Genomic DNA, 21,051 nt, shown 5'->3' on the forward strand with positions numbered 1-21,051 from the left:
ATCACGCGACTCCGCCCAGGCGTCGTCCGCGCATGTGACGTCAGCGAGGTCACATAAGTCCCACCCCGGCGCGCCTACGTCAGTTTTCTTTTGGGAACTTTTCCGCACCACAACGCGGAGTCAGAAGACAAAACAGTGAGAGTATAGGAACAGTGTGCGAAAGAACAGAAAAAGGAATGGTGAGAAACAACACCAGAAAGAGCAGTGCCCGGCACTGCAGTACACACAGGCAGGGAAAGAATAAAGAACAGGGCAGCAACCCTGCCAGTACAGAGACAGCCCCCCCCCCCCACCCCGGAGACAAGGGACATATGTAAAAATGGCACGGTAACATGCAACAGGACCACAACCCCAATTGAGAGGCAAGGAAAGGGAACCAGTCGGGGACACACAGGGAATGAGAAAACTCAAAGACATCCCCATCACAGAGTGTGACAACCCCCATCAGGAACAAGGGTAGAGGCACAGCCAAAAGCCCCCAACCTCAAGGATCGCAAAGAGACAGACTTACCAACAACCCAACCTCCCATGTGACAACGGGGAGGAAAAAGGGACAGCCCGACACAGAGGAAAAGAATGCACTCATATAAGACACAGCCCACCCACAGGGAAGCGAGTGCAAAAGACCAAAACACAAGTCCTCGCAGAACGGGGAGGAAGGGCGGGTCGTGAAGGAATCTGTAGCTTCGATCGTCTCTACCAGATACATTGTTACCGAAGGTAAGTAACTCGTACATCTGATAGAGACTACTAGCCGCAGATTCCTTCACGTAGAATAGATACCCTAGCCATACCCAAGGGGAAGGAGGGTCTGGGCAGAACAGCGGCCCACACGGGGCCGAGTCCAAAAACAGGATGAGGAGCCCCGTCCCCCAGGGTAGAAGGAGAAAGAAGAAGGACGAAGGACGGAAGGGAGAGGGAGGAAGGGAGAGGGAGGAAGGGAGAGGGAGGAAGGGCGGAAGAAGAAGAGCAGCAGAAGAAGAAGAAGAAAAAGAAGAAGAGCAGAAGAAGAAGAAGAGCAGAAGAAGAAGAAGAGCAGAAGAAGAAGAAGAGCAGAAGAAGAAGAAGAAGAGCAGAAGAAGAAGAAGAGCAGAAGAAGAAGAAGAGCAGAAGAAGAGCAGAAGAAGAAGAAGAGCAGCAGAAGAAGAGCAGAAGAAGAAGAGCAGAAGAAGAAGAGCAGAAGAAGAAGAGCAGCAGAAGAAGAAGAAGAGCAGAAGAAGAAGAGCAGAAGAAGAAGAGCAGAAGAAGAAGAGCAGAAGATGAAGAGCAGCAGAAGAAGAGCAGCAGAAGAAGAAGAAGAGCAGCAGAAGAAGAAGAAGAGCAGCAGAAGAAGAAGAAGAGCAGCAGAAGAGGAAGAAGAGGAGCAGAAGAAGAAGAAGAAGAGCAGCAGAAGAAGCAGAAGAGGAAGAAGAGGAAGAAGAGGAGGAAGAGGAGGAAGAGGAGGAAGAGGAGGAAGAGGAAGAAGAGGAGGAAGAGGAAGAAGAGGAGGAAGAGGAGGAAGAGGAGGAAGAGGAGGAAGAGGAGGAAGAGGAAGAAGAGGAAGAAGAGGAAGAAGAGGAGGAAGAGGAGGAAGAGGAAGAAGAGCAGAAGAAGAGCAGCAGAAGAAGAAGAGCAGCAGAAGAAGAAGAGCAGCAGAAGAAGAAGAGCAGCAGAAGAAGAAGAGCAGAAGAAGAAGAGCAGAGGAAGAAGAGCAAGAAGAGGCAGAAGAAGAAGAGCAAGAAGAGGCAGAAGAGGCAGAAGAGGCAGAAGAGGCAGAAGAGGCAGAGGAAGAGGAAGAGGAAGAGGCAGAGGAAGAGGCAGAGGAAGAGGCAGAGGCAGAAGAGGCAGAGGAAGAGGAAGAAGAAGAAGAACTGTCCTCACTCAGCAGAGGAAACAAGGCAAGGCGCAAAGAGGCCAAACACCCCACGCCCACGTGAGGCAACAAAACCTCCACCTAAGGCCAAAAAGGGGCACCGAAGGAGAAGGGCAACCTAGAGACTCCAAGAAGAAGAGACAGAACAAAGGCAATCCCAGACAGGATGGCGCCGGCAGAAAGAAGCAGGCGGGAGCTGAAAAGGGGAACTCAAGGTCACCCAGAAAGAATCGTCCAACACCCCGCAGGGACAAACTGTGCCCGCAGGAGGGTCCAGAAGTCAGGGACCCTCCCCCCCCCACAGGGAGAAGAGGTAGAACCGAGTGCAAGGCCCACTGGAAGCAGCGGAGAAGGCAGGATGACAGTCCCACTAAAGCCCCAAGAAGGCACAACGGTGCAGAAAAAACAAAAGGGCGGCACTGGCAAACTCCGCCAGACGCCAGGAACTACACAGCACTAACACTCAAGCAAAAAGGCGAAGAAGAGGGTTGCATCCGTAACATACCATAACGCCATGAAGAGCAGAAGCCTGCAGGTGACCACAACTCCCAAGCACATATAACAGTCAACCCTGCCCCACATGGGGCATGTCACATCCCAAGACATGAGAACCTCTTAGGAAGAGACTTCCGCAGCAGAGGACAACAAAAAAGAATTGTGGCAAAAGAAAACCCCGCAGGAGGCCTATCAAGCAGCCAGATGGGAAACGCAGAAGGCCCAATCGCAGGCCCAGCATAGTGTGAAAAACCCAAACGAAAAACACACAGTCAAAAAGGGGCTGGCCAGCAGCCAACAGAACCACAACCTCAGCCAGACAACCGGGGCGACCCGCCTCAACGGAAGAACAGCTCCAAGAACCTGAGCAACGCGCAGGTCACTGAGGAGGAGAAGAAGGAGGGGGAGGAGGAGGAGGACGAAGCCCCGCAAAGAACCTCTGGATGGCTGAGTCCGCAGGGGCATGGAACAAAAGAGCACCATCGAAGGGAAGATCCACCAGTCGTTCTCGAACATTCTCCGGGAACACACAGTCCCGAAACCAGGCATGGCGACGAAGGGTAACCGACGAAGCCATGGCACGACCCAGCACCTCCGAGATGTCCAGAGCGGAGCGAAGGATAAACGCCGCCAGCTCCCGACCAGCCAAGACATGGTGTCTCAAGTCCACACAGGAACCCTCCTGAGAAGCGGCAGACATAAGGGACTCCACCGAGTCCCACAAGCAAGAAGTGGCCCTAGCCAAAACACACAGTGTGTTAAGGGCCCGCAGAGCCGCACTGGTTGAGGCAAACATATTGTGCCCCCAAGAGTCCAGCCAGCGGGCCTCCCGGGACGGCGGAGACAACAGCAGTGGCAGGCAGACTGCAAAAGGGTGCCCCTGGTCGAAGGGTGAAGAGAAAGGCACACCGGATCACGAGGTGCCGGATGGTGGCGATGCAGAAGGTGCTGGGGCACCGGGTCCCCAGTGGCAGGACGGCCACAAGACCCCAAGAGAAAAGAGTGGATTGAACCCTCGAAGGGAAGCAACAGTTCCCTACCACCAGAGCCCTGATGGAGAACTTCCAGAAGATGATATGCGGGGAAATGGGTAGCTGGATCACCCATGCGCAAAATTCCCACAGCCGTGGAAACAGCGTGGGCGAAAACCTCACCAACCTCCGTAGGGCCCCGCAGAGGGGAAAGCAGCTCCTCGTTAGGTGACGGCTGCAAGCTAAGGCGGCCATCCCCCAAGCCAACCGGAGGAAGGAAAGGCCAAGGCCGGAAAGAAGGAAAAGGGACCGAGGAGTGGGGGACTTGCGGCTCCTCCAGCGAAGACCGCGCTCGTGGAGACGGCGAGGAGCCGCCTTTTGCCGATGTCGGGCAAAAATCCATGACACGTCGGCCCGTCTCCAGCGAGGATGACACCTGCAACCGCCAAACCTCTGGAGAAGAGGAGGCGTCCTAAGACGAGTCAATGACACGACGTCGGCCCTGTGCCGAAGAGTCCGCAACCTGAGGCAGGTCAGCGTCGCTGACCGGCGCCAGAGGAGAGGCTGGGGCGACCTGAGACAGCACCCGGCGTAGGAGACCGGAGGTGGATCGGAGCCGGGGTGGCGAAGGGGCGGCGCCGACCTGACCTCCGACGAGGCAGCCGCCTGCACGGAGGAACGAGAAGGGCCCGGGGAGGGACGAGGAGACCCCCATCAGCTGCGACTCGTGACAGGGCGAGACGGGCCCTCAGCTGACCCCTGTGGCACCGCCAGGACCAGCAGCTGCCAGCGCTGTAGCGGCGTCACCTATGCCTCGGAAAGGCCACCACCTGTCTCGAGGACCGAGAGGGGCTCAGGCGAGCAGTGTCCTCCGCCAACCCCCAGGGCTTGGGGGTGCGACCAGAGCCCTGGTGACCTCTCACGACATCACAGGGACTCCCGTGGGAGTTTGCGGAGAAGCAGAGGCGCCGTGGTACGACGGAGGGATCCTCCGAAGGCCCGCAACCCAACAGCACCACATCCTCCGAGCCGGGATCCGAACCAGTCGGCGCCAGAGCCGCCGGCGACGACGCGGAGGACCCCACACACTGCAAGGGATCCGCTGATGTCCCAGGAGATTAAGGAGGAGGAGAAGCCAGCGAGGCCTTCAAAGCCGCCGCATATGTCTCCATCTGGGCTCTGGTCGCGCCCATGCCGGGAAACGGCGGATAAGGGGACGACACACAGGGCCGCACCACTTGCGGAGAGCCCATGCCCCAGACAGGCCGGAACCAGACCCTCAGGGACAAACTGCGACACTTACCAAGAGCTGAGTGGCGTATCTGCGACCTGAGAGAAGATCGAAGTCGGCGAGGGAAGCCACGGGTCCGAGAACCCTCCTCAGAGGCCGGCCGAGATGCCGACGCCGACCTGGACACACGAGCAGAAAAGTTTCATCCGGCGCTCCCGCCCGGACTTCAGCTTCATCTGCTGGCGCGCCTCACAATCAGTGGAGTCGTGGTGCTCCCCCGAAACACCACATACAGATGGGGTGAGGATCCGTCGCCGACATGAGGCGGCCACACGACGAACAAGTTTTAAAGCTCGAAGGCATTCGCACACTGTTCCCACACACGCAGCAATAGCAGAAGGGAAAGGCCTAAACAGGCCCAGAGCACAAATCGGATCCACGTTGCATGCGGAAAAGGAATAAAATGACATTTCAGGCTTCTATGAAAATCAAAAAGTTTGATGAAACATATAAAGATAAGGTTAAATAAATAACCAGAACGAATGAAATGACAGTGTGAGAAGTTGGCCTGGCATATGCTGTCTCCTAGTTATAGGGACACCTTGCACCAGTCCAATTCGACTCTTATTGATGATAGGTTTAAGACAACCTTTAAAGAAAGCTATACTAGTGGTAGCTGTGGAGAGCAGCCTTCAGGCTAAGTCTTGAAGGAGTGTTAAGCTTATTGTTTAACCATAATAACCTCTTGAATAACCAAATGAAAGAGTAGCCCACACAGGTATATATATAAAATATATGTATTTATTCTAGACAGAATCCCACAGTCTCTTTATGAAGCTGTGGCAAAGTTACAATATCAAACAAGCATTGATAGACACAATAAATAGCACTATTAACATTGGGCCCCAGGGGGGGACCAAACCATATACTAAAAGAGTGGTATAAGAACCACGACAATTCTACAGGCAATGATTAGGGCATTCAGGATCGCTGGCCCCTTAAGAATCCACCCCAGGTTATGAGGAAGGGGACCCACGGGAGGCGCGTGCAGTGCAAGTAGCTGCTATCGGGATCTCTATTACAGCCTATGGAGAATGTCGCGGTTGGAAAAAAACAGTGTAAAAATACTTCTAGCAGGAGTACAAAGTTAAAACTTCAGACTTAAGCTTTTGAAGAGCCCACTACCACGAGAGTACCGAGGTACCACTGTTACCTGCCCCAGGGAAGCCGGGTGCATAGGTTGTTTCTGCTGTCGGGTTGCGGGCTGATTTTCAATGGAAAAATAGTCAAAAGTTCTGCTAGCCAAAAGCGTCGATGATGCCGTGAAGATCAAAGATGTGAAGATTGTAGAGAAGAACCTGAAAGCAGAGGGGACAGAGTCTGGGTCACGGCAAAGTGACCAGGAGGCTCAAAGCAAGGAGCCCTTCGATGTCGGGTGCTTCAGGTGGAAAGTGGTGTAGCTGGATCTGCAGCCACGGGCTCCGGGAGGCTTCAAGGACAGCCAGCTTCAGGAGGGCGACTGTCCCACGTCGGATGAGGGTCGCTGCGGTGTTAGTGTCCGGATTGGATCCACTAAGCCTTGGCAACCGCAACCCACGAAGAATAAACAAATCTGCTACAGTGCAGACCCACGAGGTCTGGGAGAGGTCTCCTTCGAGGAGACTGTAGAGCAGGCCTGGAGCAACCAGGGGAACTCTTGATTGTAGAGATAGACCTCCGCTAGGGCCCACAAGTCGAGAGAAAAGGGACCGCGGGAGGCGGCAATTTGGCGTGCGTAAAAGGGCACCCACGGGCCACCGGAGGGGGCTAGGGCGCTGGTCTTTGGCACAATTGCTGTAGAGTGGTTGGCTCGAAAACGGGCCAAAGCACAACTTCCCCACTGGTCAGGGTCGTGTGCTATGCAAGAGGTGGCCGGTGTCCTGGGGTATTGGGGATCTCGGCACCCACACGGTCCACGGTGCCCAAACTCGTTGAGCACACTCACTGGCCTCTGGGATGCGTTGGAAACCCACCTCAAGGGTTCTGGAAGTCATCGAAGTTCGTGAGAGCAGCGAAGTTCCAACCGGGTCACTTGCAGTGTTTCAGGTGCCTGCCAAGCAGGGGGATAACTCCTTTATACCAAGGGAGATTTCTTCTGTCAGCTGGGCAGCAGCAAGTCGAAGGTCAAGACTGTAAAGTTCAAGATTAATCCGAGGCTCTGGGGCCACGTTATTCACCTTTATCCCCAAGATTAGGGGAGTGTCCAGAGTAGTGTCCACCAATGAGAGGTGAGGCGGGAAAAGGTGGCTACACCTTCTCCCCTTTGTGTGTTTCCCGCCTGGGCGAGGGGCAGGATGCCCCGAACCGGTTCCAAGCGGTGTATGCAGAATGAGGCTTCTGCAGCTGCCTACGTGCAACTCTGAAAGGATATTTGGAGCACCCACCCTGTTCCAATCCACATTATCCTGTCTGGGGAGATGCTAGCACCTCCCTGCCACAGGAGCCCTATTGTCCAGCTGGCGAGGCTGGGGTTTTCCCCAGCAACAGCCAGCCAGGGTCATGTAGGTGGCGGGCAGTAGCCATTTTGTGTTACTTGTGCACTTTTAAATTGGTGTCTAAATTCTACCGCTTTTCCCATATCGCCCCTCTAGCAGGGGGGAATCGTACCCTCATGCCCATGACTGGACTGGGGGTATGATTCCTACATGTTTGACACCAAACACGATATGGTTCTGTGTAGCCATTCTCAAGTTATCACGCTATCGCGATAGACTTATAATGCGGTTAAGAGTATATGGTATGGCTACACTACAAACAACCCAGCAATGATTTTACGAGGGTTGCAGAGAGGCCCTACTCATGTAGGGGTCCCCCCTCACACATACCTCAGCACCCTGCCTTGTAGGATTACCAAGGCCTGCTATAGGGGTGACCTATGAGAGTATATGTGTTGTAATGGGGTGGGATATAGGGTACCTATATCCCTGTAAGGGGTGCTAGCACCACCTTACCCAGACTACAGTAGTGGTCTGGTGGTGTCAGTTTGTATGGCTGTCCCAGGGTGGCACAATAAGTGCTGCAGCCCTGGTAGGCCTTCTGAGGGACCCATGCCCTGGGTACCTAGGGTACCATCTACAAGGGACTGTCAGGGCATCCTCAGCATCCAATTGGTTGGTACCTAGGGTACTCACATCGTTTAACAGAGGAAGCATATAGGCTGGGGTCCTGGATAGCAGGGCCACAGCCTGGCTAGAGTCATAAAACAGCAAAAACATCAGCAAAAAGTTGGGGGCAACTATGCAGTCGATGCCACTCTCCTACAGACAGCTTTGATCTATGCCTCGGCTTTTAAATAAACAGCAGTATCATAAATGAGTAGCGAGATTCCACTGTTTGTAACTCGTTTTATGGCCCTACCTTGCTACTGTCTCTGAGCCTAACCCTTTTCGCTTCTTAATTGTATCAGATATTGGGCATCAGATCACGCAAGGCCTATTTCTATACCTGGGCATCCACATTACTTGAGACCAGAAAGTCGCTTGGGACACAAACATCGCAAAAAAGTTTGAGTAGCAGAAGTATTGACCTGGATCCTTGGGCTTCACTCCTGCTTAACCTCCAAGTAAGGGTAGAGATTTACAAAAAGGTCATGTCACCCCCACTTCCTTTACATACTTCAAAACTACCCTTAAGTACTTCCTCAAACTTCTTTCAAGACCTACAATTGATGATCTCTAGGTTCTTGTGGGTGGGCAAGTTCCCTAGAGTCTCCTTTTTCCAATGTATTGACCCAGTGCACAAGGGTGGCTTTGGAGTCCAATAACTAACTTTAATACTAAGTGGCTGATTACGATGTGGGCAATGGCTTTTAGGGGACAGACAACTCCTCAAGGAGGCTAGAGTTGGCTACCACTGAGGGGCTTGGGACACCAAGACATTTTAGATGGGGACAACCATCACTCCTCCAGGCCTCTCAGTCTTTCAAGGCTTTGCCATTTTTTGACAAACATTACATTCCTTGACTGAATGTGAAGAAAGTAAATAGACCAAACTCACACTCACACTTTGGGTCCTTGGCAGCCATTTACCCCAACAGGAGATACACTTCACAAAAAGTGAAGGCATATGTAAAGAAAAGTCCTTCAAAAGTGAAATGAAATGTTGAATGAATGTAACAAGTCAATTCCAAAGAAACTTTCACAAACAAGCCACGTTAAGTGTTCTGAAATCATCTCAGCACAAGAAGGAAGAAAAGAACGGAGGCTGTGAGGCAAACTGCCAGTAGAGTGCATGCTGCGAGATAAAACCCCCTGGTTGCTTAAGGGAGCAGTGTATTTTTTAAGCACCCTGTGGACTCTTGACCAGACAAGCAATTTTTCCTTCATTTTGCTCTCTGCAATATAAAAGTTTAGAGATTCCGGTTATTGATGTAGCACTTTTTTCAGCCAGGTGCTGCAATGTTGTGTTTTGGCTTTATAAAATTGGTGACTTCAAAAACAAACAAAAAAGAAATCAAACACTGCCCTGTTTTTACTGTGGAGTTGACACATTTTGCAGATTTAAAGTGTTGACCTTCAATTACATTTTTTAATCGTACTGCACTGATAAAAATAATTATTCCCGAGTCCCAGAATACTAGTGGGAATACTCAATTCTTATATTGTTATATTCAATATACTCATATTCTACCATCAGTGAGGAACTTATGATGCAGGACCCATATGATACAGGAAATGTACAAAAGACATTTCCAGCTTGCTTAAGCAAACAATGATTTATTATCAGAAATTGTAATATTTATAACCAATAACAATTCAATTCTCAGGTGTAACATTTTTCAGTTAACGTTATCATACATGCAGTTTTAACTGATGGCTTCAGTAACACTTCAAATCTTTTTAAAAATATTCCTAACCTTTAGAATACTTTCTCTGGCATTAGTTCTATAGTTCCAAGGGCACAATATCTTGAGAAGGAGAAAGTCAGTCTAGATATGGCAAGCAAGATAAATTAAAAAAATAACTGTGGTAGAGCAAGGCACCTATCAAGACATCAAGAACTGGGAATAAGTGCAATTGCAGCTCAGGCTAAAATAATCAATTCAGACAGTGGAGTGAAATAAAGCGGAAAGAAACCAAAACTGTTATAGAAGACAATGTAAAAACATTACCTAGTGTAATGAAGGCATGCGCACGCACCACAGGAGGCATAGTGGATCCTCGGAACTGAGAGAGAGGTTGAGAAAGAGGTTGTGATGCTGGCAGGTCCTCGCGTTCATGGGGAGTCGCTTGTGGAAGCAAAGACAGGATCTATTAAGTTGTGAAACTTTTAACCTCACATTAACATACTCATTATTTACAGAAAAATGTACAATCTTACCCTGGTCCAAACAGTCTGAAGAGGCTAGGATAGACTGGACCAAAAGAAAGATTTTTTTCTCCACTTTGGCTGGGCACATCTGGACAGCCTCTCCCAGAGTGAAAAGATGCCTCACCTTTGTAAAATGGAAAAACAACTATCAGCAATATGCAAAAGAATTTGCATTAAATGTACCCATTTATTTCAAAGGAGGAATGAGTCATTTTGTAGTCTGGTTATCATAGACCAATCACAGGCACCCATCAATAAACTGATAAATTCTCAACAGGGGAAGACATTCCAGAAATATGAACACATAATATTACGGGTGGGTGGGTGGGTATTTTTTTCCTTCCAGATTGTGTTCATGTCGCATGCAGCAATAAATACACTATTTTAGAAGGTATTACACTATAAACTAGTATTTCAGACTTTGATGATTTTTCTCCATGACACTATCTGTCTTTTTTGGTTGACAACTCATAGGTGACAAATGCATTAAAGCCACAGAGTACTCCTCAAGTTAATGGGCCCAATTCACAAACTTAATCTGAGACAAAATCCTAACTTTACGACTTTCGGTATTCACAAAAGGCATTTACGAGTAGTAAAGTTAGGAATTCTAACTTTACTACTCTTAAAGGCCTTTTGTGAATACCGAAAGTCGTAAAGTTAGGATTTTGTCTCAGATTACTTATGTGAATCGGGCCCAATGTTTTTATTATATTGTCTTTCAAGTGAATGCACTTTCCTGTGAAGTTTTTTCGGTGGCACGATCTGAACAGCTGATAATTTTAAAGCCAGGTTCGTTTTCCAGAGCAGAGTTTAGGATCCACTGCTTAATATTCCTATAGATTGGCTTCTTTTGATGTACATGAGAAAGATGTATGTAAGAAGCATTACCTTTCTGAATGAATGTGTGCACATGACATTCTTTCTCAGGATCAATGTTTGAAACTTTGGCTCCATGGCGACCCAATTACAGCATGTAACAGGTAACCAATTCAAGAAAGGCCAAGCGAAACGAACGACTAGTGCTAACTAGGTTTTGTACACCGTCACATTCAAAATGACAGCAAATCTCTATGATTTGTTAAGCCATGTTCAGTCAGTACTTTTACATGAACTAAAACATTCACTAGCGTGACAATGGTGAGACATCTGTGGACAATGAAAGAGAAAAGAGAGGAACCTAAAACTTGGAGGAAAAAAAAAGACATTAAATGAAAGAAGATCAAGCCAGGTATACTTGTCAGCCACTTATGAACTAGTTTGGAAAAAGACCCATTAATGGCACAAGTGGAAATAAAAGAAGTCTCATCAAGAGCACTAAGAACACAAACAGGCCATGGGGACCTCTAAGCAGACAGAATATCAGTATGCCATTCTCAATATATACAATTCTATTCACAAATGTAGAGGCCTGTAGTGATGCAGCAAACAGGCACAAAAGTATGAGCCAAGATAGAAGAATATGGTAAAGAGGTTGAAACATAACAAGAAATTAGTGTTTAGGCCGCTGGTACTGTAAAGTAAACTCAGCTATTCACACTTGTGATGAACTGCACCAATGGATTCAGTGCAAGTGTGAGATTTAAAAATGCAGGTTTACAGGCAACTGAACATAAGTTATTGGGCTTGGATGCACTGTTGAGAGTGAGCAACAGGAATCAACAAGTAACTGCTCTGCCATCTCTTCTAAGCATCTACAATAATACTGCAGGAAAGGGCCCCTTTTGACATAGATAAGGCCCCCCCCACCCCAATCACCATTTTTTGCCTGGTATCTGATGCATCTTGACCGAGTGCTTACCAGGTCCCCAGGACTAGTGTTTATTTCCCTAAAACTGTACCATTGTTCCACAATTGGCACACCTTTAGGATGCTTGTAAGTCCCTAGTAAGTGGCACCCCTGGTACCTGGGCCTTGTGGTTAAAGAGGGTTCCTAAGGGCTGCAGCACGAATTGTGCCACCCTAGTGGGTCCCCTCACCAAGCTCATGAAAACTGCCACTGCAGCCTGTGTGTCTTGGTGCGGAGAAAACCAAAGGGTCGAGATGGCACACCTCTATGCTCCGTGCCAGCAAAGCACTGCATGTGGCATAGGGAAGTCACTCCTACGGCAGGCCTTACAGCCCGAAGGCATGCTGCACCATACCCATGTGTGGGCATATCTACCCGAGTGGATGTGTTCCCATGATATCTAAGGTGACCCTTAGATATCACAAGTGTGCAGGGAAGGAACAAAACCTGTTCTTAGCAGAGGTGTTCAGACCTCCTCCAAGCAGGATGGGCATTCCTGAGCAGGAAGCTTCAAAGGTCCTGCTGACTTTGATATGCGACCCTTGGGTCCCTCCAGATAGTGGGGGTGCCCACCCCTATTGGCCTGCCCCACTATTTGGCTGCAAGACAGGCATTAAAATCAGTTTGATTAGGAGGTGTGGCCACACTCAGCCTGCACCCCCCCCTAGGGTGGGCCAGCTGACGTTGACCCCACTTTTCAAATTCCTCCATGTTATTTTTGGAAGGGATTAGCCTTCTAGGGTCATGGTTATGCCCACTTCTCACAGGAAGCAGTAGAAACCCAAAGGCTGGTAGCCCATTGGCCACTACCTGTCAATAGTCGTAAACACCCCTAAATTGAGTATTTAGATGGCAGCCCTCTACCCAAGAACTTAGATTCAACGGAACAACAGAAGGAGGACAAAGAAGAGTCACTGCCTGGCGATAGCTGCAGCCGAGCTTTGGACTTTGGCGAGAAACCCTGCAATCCTCAGCCCTCTCTCGACGATCATGACAGAGTGAACAAAAGAAAGGGCAGCCTAGGCGCTTCCAGCCACACCACCTGTCCTTTGGGACATGTGATGTTTGACTTAAGTACTGGATATGAATTTGGCACCCACTGGATGGCAACTAACCTTGAAGTGAGGTTTATGAATACTCATTGGCGGGTCCCTGAATTTTTGCCATATTCATACTGGACAGCAAATACTTAGTACTGTTTCTTGTGTGGACCCCATGATTGAGACCTCTTTTTCCCTTTATACGCTGGACTAATATCACAGCCTTCAGGATCTAAAGTCTGACTTTATTGTGATAGTCTTTTCTTTTCTACTCAACACATATTTTGGAAGATCCCTGTGACCTTCAGCGGATCAAATTCTTCGCCCTGATGAAGGCATTTAAGGTGAAAAGAGTTGGCTACGCTGTTTTTGGAAACGTACAATAAAATGGAAAGAGTCTACTGATGATCAAGTTCCACAAGCTTTTCTTCTATTCTAGTGTGATCTGTGTTTGTTGCCTCTCTTTTGTGTTGTAAAAAAATCGCAACAGAGGGACTAGTCCTGCGAGCGGAAGAACTACCAAAGCCTTGTGCAGCCTGCCAGCACCTCAACCAATGCCGAAAGTCTCCCTTGGAGTAGAGGAGCTACTCCCCTGCAGTCCGCAGACACCGACAGCAGAGTCCGGTTCACTGCCTTGCAGTTCTCGAGCCGACTGATGCCGCAGACAACCAGGAGAAGGTACTCGTGCTCTGGAAGGTCTGATCTGTCTCCCCACCAAGTGTGAAAACACCAGGATTAACTGGAGCCGTGCAGCACCAACCCCGGGGTACTGGATGCCATGCACCAAACACGAGTGTCCAGTCCAGACTCTCACTGCACCAGGAGTAAGCAGCCACCGAGGGACATCAGCATCATCGAGACCCACTTAAAGGGTGATCTGGCTGCCTTGATTTCTCCTCTTTGAGCTGTTTGTCCCCAACCGCGAGGTGAATCTTTGCACGCACAGCCAACCAAAACCCCATGCTCCTGAGTCTCCCCCCAAATCCCAAAAACCGGCTGACCACCCTGCCCCAAGAAACCTTGCAACCCGAGACCCCTTTTGGGAGCTCTCGTACGTGCCCACAAGTCCCTCTGTGCAGGCTCTTTTCAGGTGGTCCCCCCTTCTCTGTACCACACCAGCTACCAGCCTCACCAGCACCCTGCTCCCGGTAGAACCCAGGCAGTTGCTCAATAACTGCTGGTAGTATGTTGAACATTGGCCCACTACTCATTCGATTCTAGAAGGTGAACCTCTAAAACAGACTGTACCTACTTCTATGCACCTTTGTTATTTTACCCTATAGGAATACATTGTGCGTAAAAGCACACAGGTTTGATACGTTTATTTACCTGTGAATATTTTTTTTCATAGCCTGTACTTACCTTGAATGAAGTTCTTGAGTTTAAAATATACTTAAAAAGTCTTTTTTTCTAATTGGTCTCGGATTTATTCTTTGAGTGTGTGTCTAATTTATTGCCTCTGTGATTACAACAAATGCTTTGCACTACCCTCTGATAAGCCTAACTGCTTGCCCTCACAACTACAACAGACGTTAGTATTATCTACTTTAGCCTCTGTAAATCAATTGGGGACCCACTGGAGACTCTGCACGGTGTACTTTGCTTGAATACACTATTTAAGAGCCTGCTTCCTACACATACCTCTGGTCAAGATTTTGTTCTAGCCACAGAGACTTGAGTAAGCATGTCAATTTTACTTGCCAATATTATGGCAAAGGAAACTTAATAAACTTTTTTCATGAATCCATTTTTTTAAAACAAATTTAAACACAGAAACATATCACTAAAAATGACATGATGACTTAAAAACTGGTTCACAAACCTTTTTTATAGGATAGATGAGAGAAAATAGGGACAATTTAGCCTAATAGGCTGAAGCCTCAACGCCTGGGGAAACCTGAACTTTTTTTTATTTTTAATCAAGGAGTAGCATACTAGCAGTATTTCATCATGTGCTTTAGGTGGCAGTTGAGCTGGTTATTATTATTATTATTTTTTTACGGAAATGGAAGATGATGGAAGAACTGAAAATAATTCCTTTTGGTCATTTCCCAAGGAGGATTGCTTGGGACCAACGAAAACTCCCCTGGAGAAGCACTATTATTACAGCTAAGTACCTATTATTTATTAGTCATAGGTACTAAAAGAACAGCCAGACCCTAATTGGGCAGAACATTTTAGACCAATATTACTACTCCCAGGGGTTAGTAAAGTATTGGAAAAGTTGATAAACGGGCATCTTATAACCAATCTGGATACTTATTATTGATACCAATACTGCACCAGGCACAAATGCGGTTTCGTCCTGGTTGCAGTACAGAGACAGCCGTAATATTAGCTACAGAAGAGCTTTAAAAGATATTGGACCAGGGAGGCTCGGCTGTGCTTATTGTCAAAGATTTACGCGCAGCTTTCGATAAGCTGACACATCCAATTCTATGCAAAAGGATGGAAGAGGTTTGTATAATCGGCATAGCGCTTCGCTGGCTGACCACGTTTCTGGAGAATAGGAGTTTTTAGGTCCATGAAGGGCTTTTTTATCTGAGACACATTGGTTAAAGTTTGGAGTACCGCAGGGACCCTCCTTGAGCCCCAGTCTTTTCAACGGGTATGTCTGCCCGTTAGCTGACATCATTTGCGCTTTAGGCTTCACTTTGGTACCTGATGCAGATGACACCAAGATCGCGGTCTCTTTGTCGTCTAAAATTTAACTAACTTATGTCTCTTCCAGATACATCGTTACCGAAGGTAAGTAACTTGTTAATTTGAAAGAGACAATTATTTATAGATTCCTTACCTTAGAATAGGTACCCCACCAATACCAACCCCGGAGGAGGGTCTGCAAACCAAGTTCATACCAGAAACTCCTGGAAGACAGAATGGGCAAAATAGGCGTTCCTCCGGACTTGGCTGTCCAGGCGGTAACACGTTGCCGCCTGGCAGATGTCAAGAAGTGGGACTCTACGTGACAACGCAGTAGTTGCCGCCGTAGCCCTAGTAGAATGAGCATGCAGCCCCACTGGAGGTTCCTTTTTCGCTAAAGCGTAACAGATTTTAATACAAAGAACAACCCATCGGGAGATGGTATGCTTCTGGACAGCCCAACCTTTCTTGGCACCCCTAATAGACAACAAAGAGTTGATCATCCACCCAGAAATCCTTTATGCGGTCAATGTAGAAGGACAGCGCACGTTTTGGGTCCAGACAGTGGAGTCTCTCCCTGGAAGGGTGAGGAGGTGGGAAAAAGGTGGGCAAGGTGATCATTTGTCTAATGAGAAATGGTGTAACCAATTTAGGAAGGAACAAGTGTCTCATCCTAAGCACCACTTTGTCTGGATGCACAGAGAAGAAAGGGGCTTAGAAGATAGAGCCAGAAGCTCACTCACCCTGCGAGCAGAGGTGATGGCAACAAGAAAAGCAGTCTTCAGAGTAAGGAGCCTGAGAGATCAGTTGTGAAGAAGCTCGAAAGGAGCGCACATGAGATAAGTTAAAACAAGATTCAAGTTCCACAGGGGCATTATGAAAAGAGACGGAGGAAAGAGATGAATAATGCCCTTAAAGAGACTATTTACAATGGAAACCTGAATAAAGAGGGCTGATCTGGTAGCCAAAGTAAAGTAGAAATTGCTGCAAGATAGCCTTTTAGAGTGCCCAGAGCAGAACCCTGCTGGGCCTAGGAAAGGAAGAACAAGAGAACCTCAGAAAGAGGGGAAGAAAGGGGATCCACAGCCTTTGCTGTGCACAATGCCACAAACTTGTTCCATCGACAGGCATATGCCGTTTTAGTGGAGGGATGCCTGGCTGCCAAAATGGCGTCACAGCCGGCGGAAGGTCAAAAGTTGTCAACTGTCGCCTCTCAATCTCCATGCAAGCAGGTGGAGGCTGGGCAGGTTAGAGTGGAGGACCGACACCTGCTGCTGCGACAGAAGATCCTCCAGAAGGGGCAGTCTGATCGGAGGATTAATGGCCATGTTCAGGAGCTCAGGGCACCCGCCTCTTCATGCCCAGTCCAGAGACAGAAGAATAACTTGGGCCCGGTCACGTTTCATCTTCTTCAGCACTCGGGCAGAAATGGTACAGGCGGAAAGGCATAGAGGAGGCCACCGTTTCACTTGCAAAGAAAAGCGACGCTGTGAGAGTGCCGTCTTGGAAACTCCAATGCGCAAAACTGCTGCAATTACGTTTTCTTCTGTAGTAAATAGGTCTAATCAAGGCTCTCCCCACTGCTGAAAGAGACTTTGCACCATCTCCAAGTGAAGATGCCATTTGTTATCTATCAGGCACCGTTGGCTAAGTTAGTCAGCCCTGGCGTTCAGAGAACCTGCCAGGTGTTGAACCACCAGGGTTATGCCCTGATGTTCCAGCAATATTCAAAGGTGAAGAGCCTCTTGACATAGGGTCCACGACCACACCCCGCCCTGTTACTTGCAGTACCACATGGCGATGGTGTCGTCTGTGAACACCTGCACTACTTTCCCCGTGAGGGAAGAAAGGAATGCTTTCAGTGCCAGGTGGATCACCCGGAGCTCAACAGGTTGATATGGATATGGAGTCCGGACTCGCCGGAGACCAGACTCCTCTGATATCCACCTCTCCCAGGTAGCCACCCCGTCCCAGAAGTGAAATATCGGTCACCACTGTTACGTCTGGTTGGGGAAGGGAGAGGGATCTGCCTGTGACCCAATCTTGATTCGTTAACCACCACTGCAGTTGTTGTGCAGTTCCCTCCAAGATCTGGGCAAAGTTGGAAAGATTCCCCTGATGCTACGCCCACTGGAACTTCAGGTCCCACTGCAGAGCCCACATATGGCACCTGGCATGATCCACTAGCAGGATGCAGGAGACCATGAGGCCCAGCAGCCTCAGGGTCATTCTCACCGAAATCCGGGATAGAGGCTAAAACATCAGTATCATATCCCGAACTGGCTGCTCGGGAGGATAGGCCCGAAACTGATCAGTGTCCAGAACTGCTCCGATGAAAGAGCATCTGAGAGGGAGTCAGATGTGACTTTGGCACGTTTATAGTGAACCCCAGCTAGTGCAGGAGGTCCGCCGTAGTCTGGAGGTGGGAGACGAAAGCCTGGGGCGAGCCGGCCTTCAACAGCCAGTTGTCAAGATAGGGGAAGACTGGAACCCCTGATCTGCGCAGCTGAGCTGTGACCATCGCCATCACTTTGGGAACACCCAGGGGCGCTGGTAAGGCCGAAGGGGAGCACGGTGAACTGAAAATGCTAGTGGCCTACTCTGAACTGTTGGTAGCGTCTGTGAGCTGAAAGGACGGGAATATCTAAATAGGTGTCCTGCAAGTCCAACACCACCATCCAATCTCCAGGGTCAAGGGCAGACAGGATCTGTGTCACCGTGAGCATTTTGACCTTTTCCTTCCGGAGGTAGGTGGTTGAGAGCCTTGAGATGTAGAAAAGGACGCAGGCCTTTGTCCTTCTTGGGCACCAGAAAGTATCCCAAACAGCAACCACGACCTACTTCTGATGCAGGGACCCTTTCGATAGCTCCCAGGGCCCAGAGAGCGGAGACTTCCTGGCAGATAAGCACCAAATGATCCTCCGACATGCGATCAAAAGTTGGTGGCATGGAAGGAAGGGCAGTCTCGAAGGGGAGGGTGTAGCCCCTTTGGACTATTTGCCAAACCCACCTGTCCAACGTTATGGATTGCCAGTGGGGGAGGTGACGGCGAATCCTGCCAACCACTGGCCGTTGATGGCCCTGAAGGGTCGGACTAGGAGGGTTTAGAGGCTACTGCAGGGGGAGAAAAGGTGGACTGGCCTGCCCGCTGCTTCCCAGACCCGCAAGGTCGCTGGGTTCCACGTCCGCAGCCAAGCAGAGGCTGGGGAGCTTGCGTGGACCGGTGGCTAGACTGGGCTGGACATGGTGGGATGACCCCTTCGTGGCTACGAAAGGAGTGAAAGCAGAATTAGGTTGGCAGGAAGACGCAGCGAGGTCTAAGGATCTGGTGGTAGTCCAAGAATCCTTAAAGCGCTCCAGCCAAAATTGCGACGGCCATCGTAGGGCATTTCCAGCAAAGTTGACTGGACATCCTCCGAAAAGCCAGATGTCCTCAACCAGGTGTAGCGCCTAAGGGCTACTGACATGGCAATCGTTCTGCCAAGTGAGTTGGTGGTATCAAGTCCACATCGAATAGTGAATTTAGCTGTGTCTCTCCCATCTGCCACTGCTTGGGAGAGAACAGCCAGGGCCTACTCCGGTACTGAGGTAGCACTTGCGCGACCATATCCCAGATAGTATGGGAGTATCGGCCCAAGAGGCATGCAGTATTCACGGACCGCAGTGCCAAGCTGGAGGAAGAGAACATGCACTTCCCAAGATGATCCAACTTCTTGGATTCCCTGTTTGGGGGAGCAGAAGGGAATGCGTCCTTGGAAGAAGAGGCTTGGACCACCAAGCTCTCGGGAAAAGGGTGTTGGGTGAGGTAAACTGGGTTGCCTGGACGCAGGCGGTGGCATCAGGCAATTGTCCGTTCCACAGGAGCCCCTGTGCTGCGTTATGACCAGGTGCCCAGAAGGGCGTCAGTGAAGGCTTCGTTGAAGGGCAGCGGGAGTTCAGAGGAGGTTGCCACAGGCTGAAACACCTGTCAGGAGATTAGTCCTGACTACCACTGAAGGGAGCTCTAGGCCCCAGGCCTTGGCTGCCCTTCACACCACCACAATGTACGTCGCTCCCTCCTCCGCAGCTACGATGGGTAAGAAAGCATGCCAAGGTCTGGATAGGTGTCCAAACAACTGGCGTCACCCAGGCCCTCTCTCCAGTCCATCTCTTCAAGCTGGTCTACCAAAGCGTTCAGCGACCCCTCCCAATCCTCACCACCACCTTCTGGGCGATAGGGAACACCAGGGACAAACAGGGGAACAAAAGTACCCCCTGGCATCGGATTCAACGTCGACCTACATCGGTCTGGCTCTGGGGTGAGGATGGGGACGGTGTCGGTCGTGGCGTCATAGTCAGGATAGGCACCGGGGAAGATTGGGTAGGGTCGACCGGCTTAGATCCGTATCCAGGACTGGATTCGCTGGGGCCCGAAGGGGCCGGAGCCGCCGGCATCGAAGGACCAGGACCCCTGACCGGCTACGCAGAGCACCAAAGGTGCGACGGCAGAGTCGAGCTGCCCAAAGATACGGTGGAGGGTTTCATAGAATGTTCGAAGTTGGGCAGGGGACAACCTGGCACCTGAAAACGGGAGGAGGCATCCCTGAAGGAGGCCCTAGAGACTGAGTCTTGGAGCGACGATGCTCCGGGTCCCGCATCACATCAGCTGACAGACGGGAAGAAGACTTAGAGCGCCATTGCTTCTATGCTTTTTTCTTGTGCTTCGACTTACCCAAGGACTTCAAAGACTTTAAATGGGGCGAGGTGTGGGGGCTTCGTGAGCAGTCTCGAGACCTTCCTCCCGAGCGAGACCGGGAGCAATGTGGAGCTAACCGCCGGGACTCCAAGAACGTTCGAAATCTCTCCCGCAAAGACTTGGAATTCATGGCCTGGCAGTCGGAGTTTGTGTCATGGTCGTGGTCCAGACACCAAAGGCACACGAGCTGCGGGTCCAACACAGACATCAGCCTGTGAAAGGCCACGCGGGGCTTGAAGCCAGTTCGACGGTTGGACATACCTCGTGCACCACGAGTCGAAGCCTCGAAAATAAGTCCACAAAACGTCACAAAAAGTTTAGTCAAAAAGTGAGTAATGGGGTAGCTTTCTCTGGATATGCGCGAGGCTGGTGCGAAAATAATTTCCTTTCATCAGGGCGCTTGGGCCGCGCCTAACTAGGCACCACAACGTCATCGCTGGGACCGCCGCCGATGGACCCAAGTCAACCGATGCCACCCACTGACGTGCAGGGGTACTGCTAAGAAAAAATTCTCTGGATCCAGTCTGACACCTGGGGGTAATTCTAAGGTAAGGAATCTATAACTGTCTCTTTCAGATTGTCTCTGCACTTCCCTAAAAAGCACTGATGACTGCTTAATTGCACCTTAAGCTTTGAAATTCCCTCCTCGGAGTCCCATTATGCCAAAACCACAATCCGTTATGCACAGTCTAGTTGCACCACAAGCCTTAAAGGCACTTTAAAAAGACATGCCAGGCCCTCATGGCCTTTCTATTACATTGGAAACCTGCTCATTTTGCACACTGGTAGATTAAAAGTCCATGGCCGTGACGGTATTACTGTAGAATAGTTTTAATTGCTACTGCAACAATAATGTTAATCAAGGGTTAGTGGGTCAAAGTTCCCTAGGCCTAAACATCCCTTCTTAAAAAGTACTGATGACTTCTTAGATACACTTTAAGCTTTT

General features: G+C 49.6%; 1 protein-coding gene across 1 annotated transcript in view; it reads right to left on the bottom strand.

Annotated features, from left to right (window-relative positions):
* NCAPD3 (non-SMC condensin II complex subunit D3) overlaps positions 1 to 21,051 on the bottom strand; it is a 1,141,478-nt gene that overhangs the window by 372,427 nt on the left and 748,000 nt on the right. The window contains exons 24-25 of the mRNA XM_085646993.1: positions 9,908 to 10,022; positions 9,699 to 9,815 (exon numbers count right to left, since the gene is read on the bottom strand). Of these exons, the coding sequence (XP_085503119.1) occupies positions 9,699 to 9,815; positions 9,908 to 10,022 (232 nt within the window). The remainder of the gene's footprint in view (positions 1 to 9,698; positions 9,816 to 9,907; positions 10,023 to 21,051) is intronic.

This window comes from Triturus cristatus, chromosome 3_2, assembly GCF_964204655.1.
Source record: "Triturus cristatus chromosome 3_2, aTriCri1.1, whole genome shotgun sequence".
NCBI classification, from domain to species: Eukaryota; Metazoa; Chordata; class Amphibia; order Caudata; family Salamandridae; genus Triturus; species Triturus cristatus.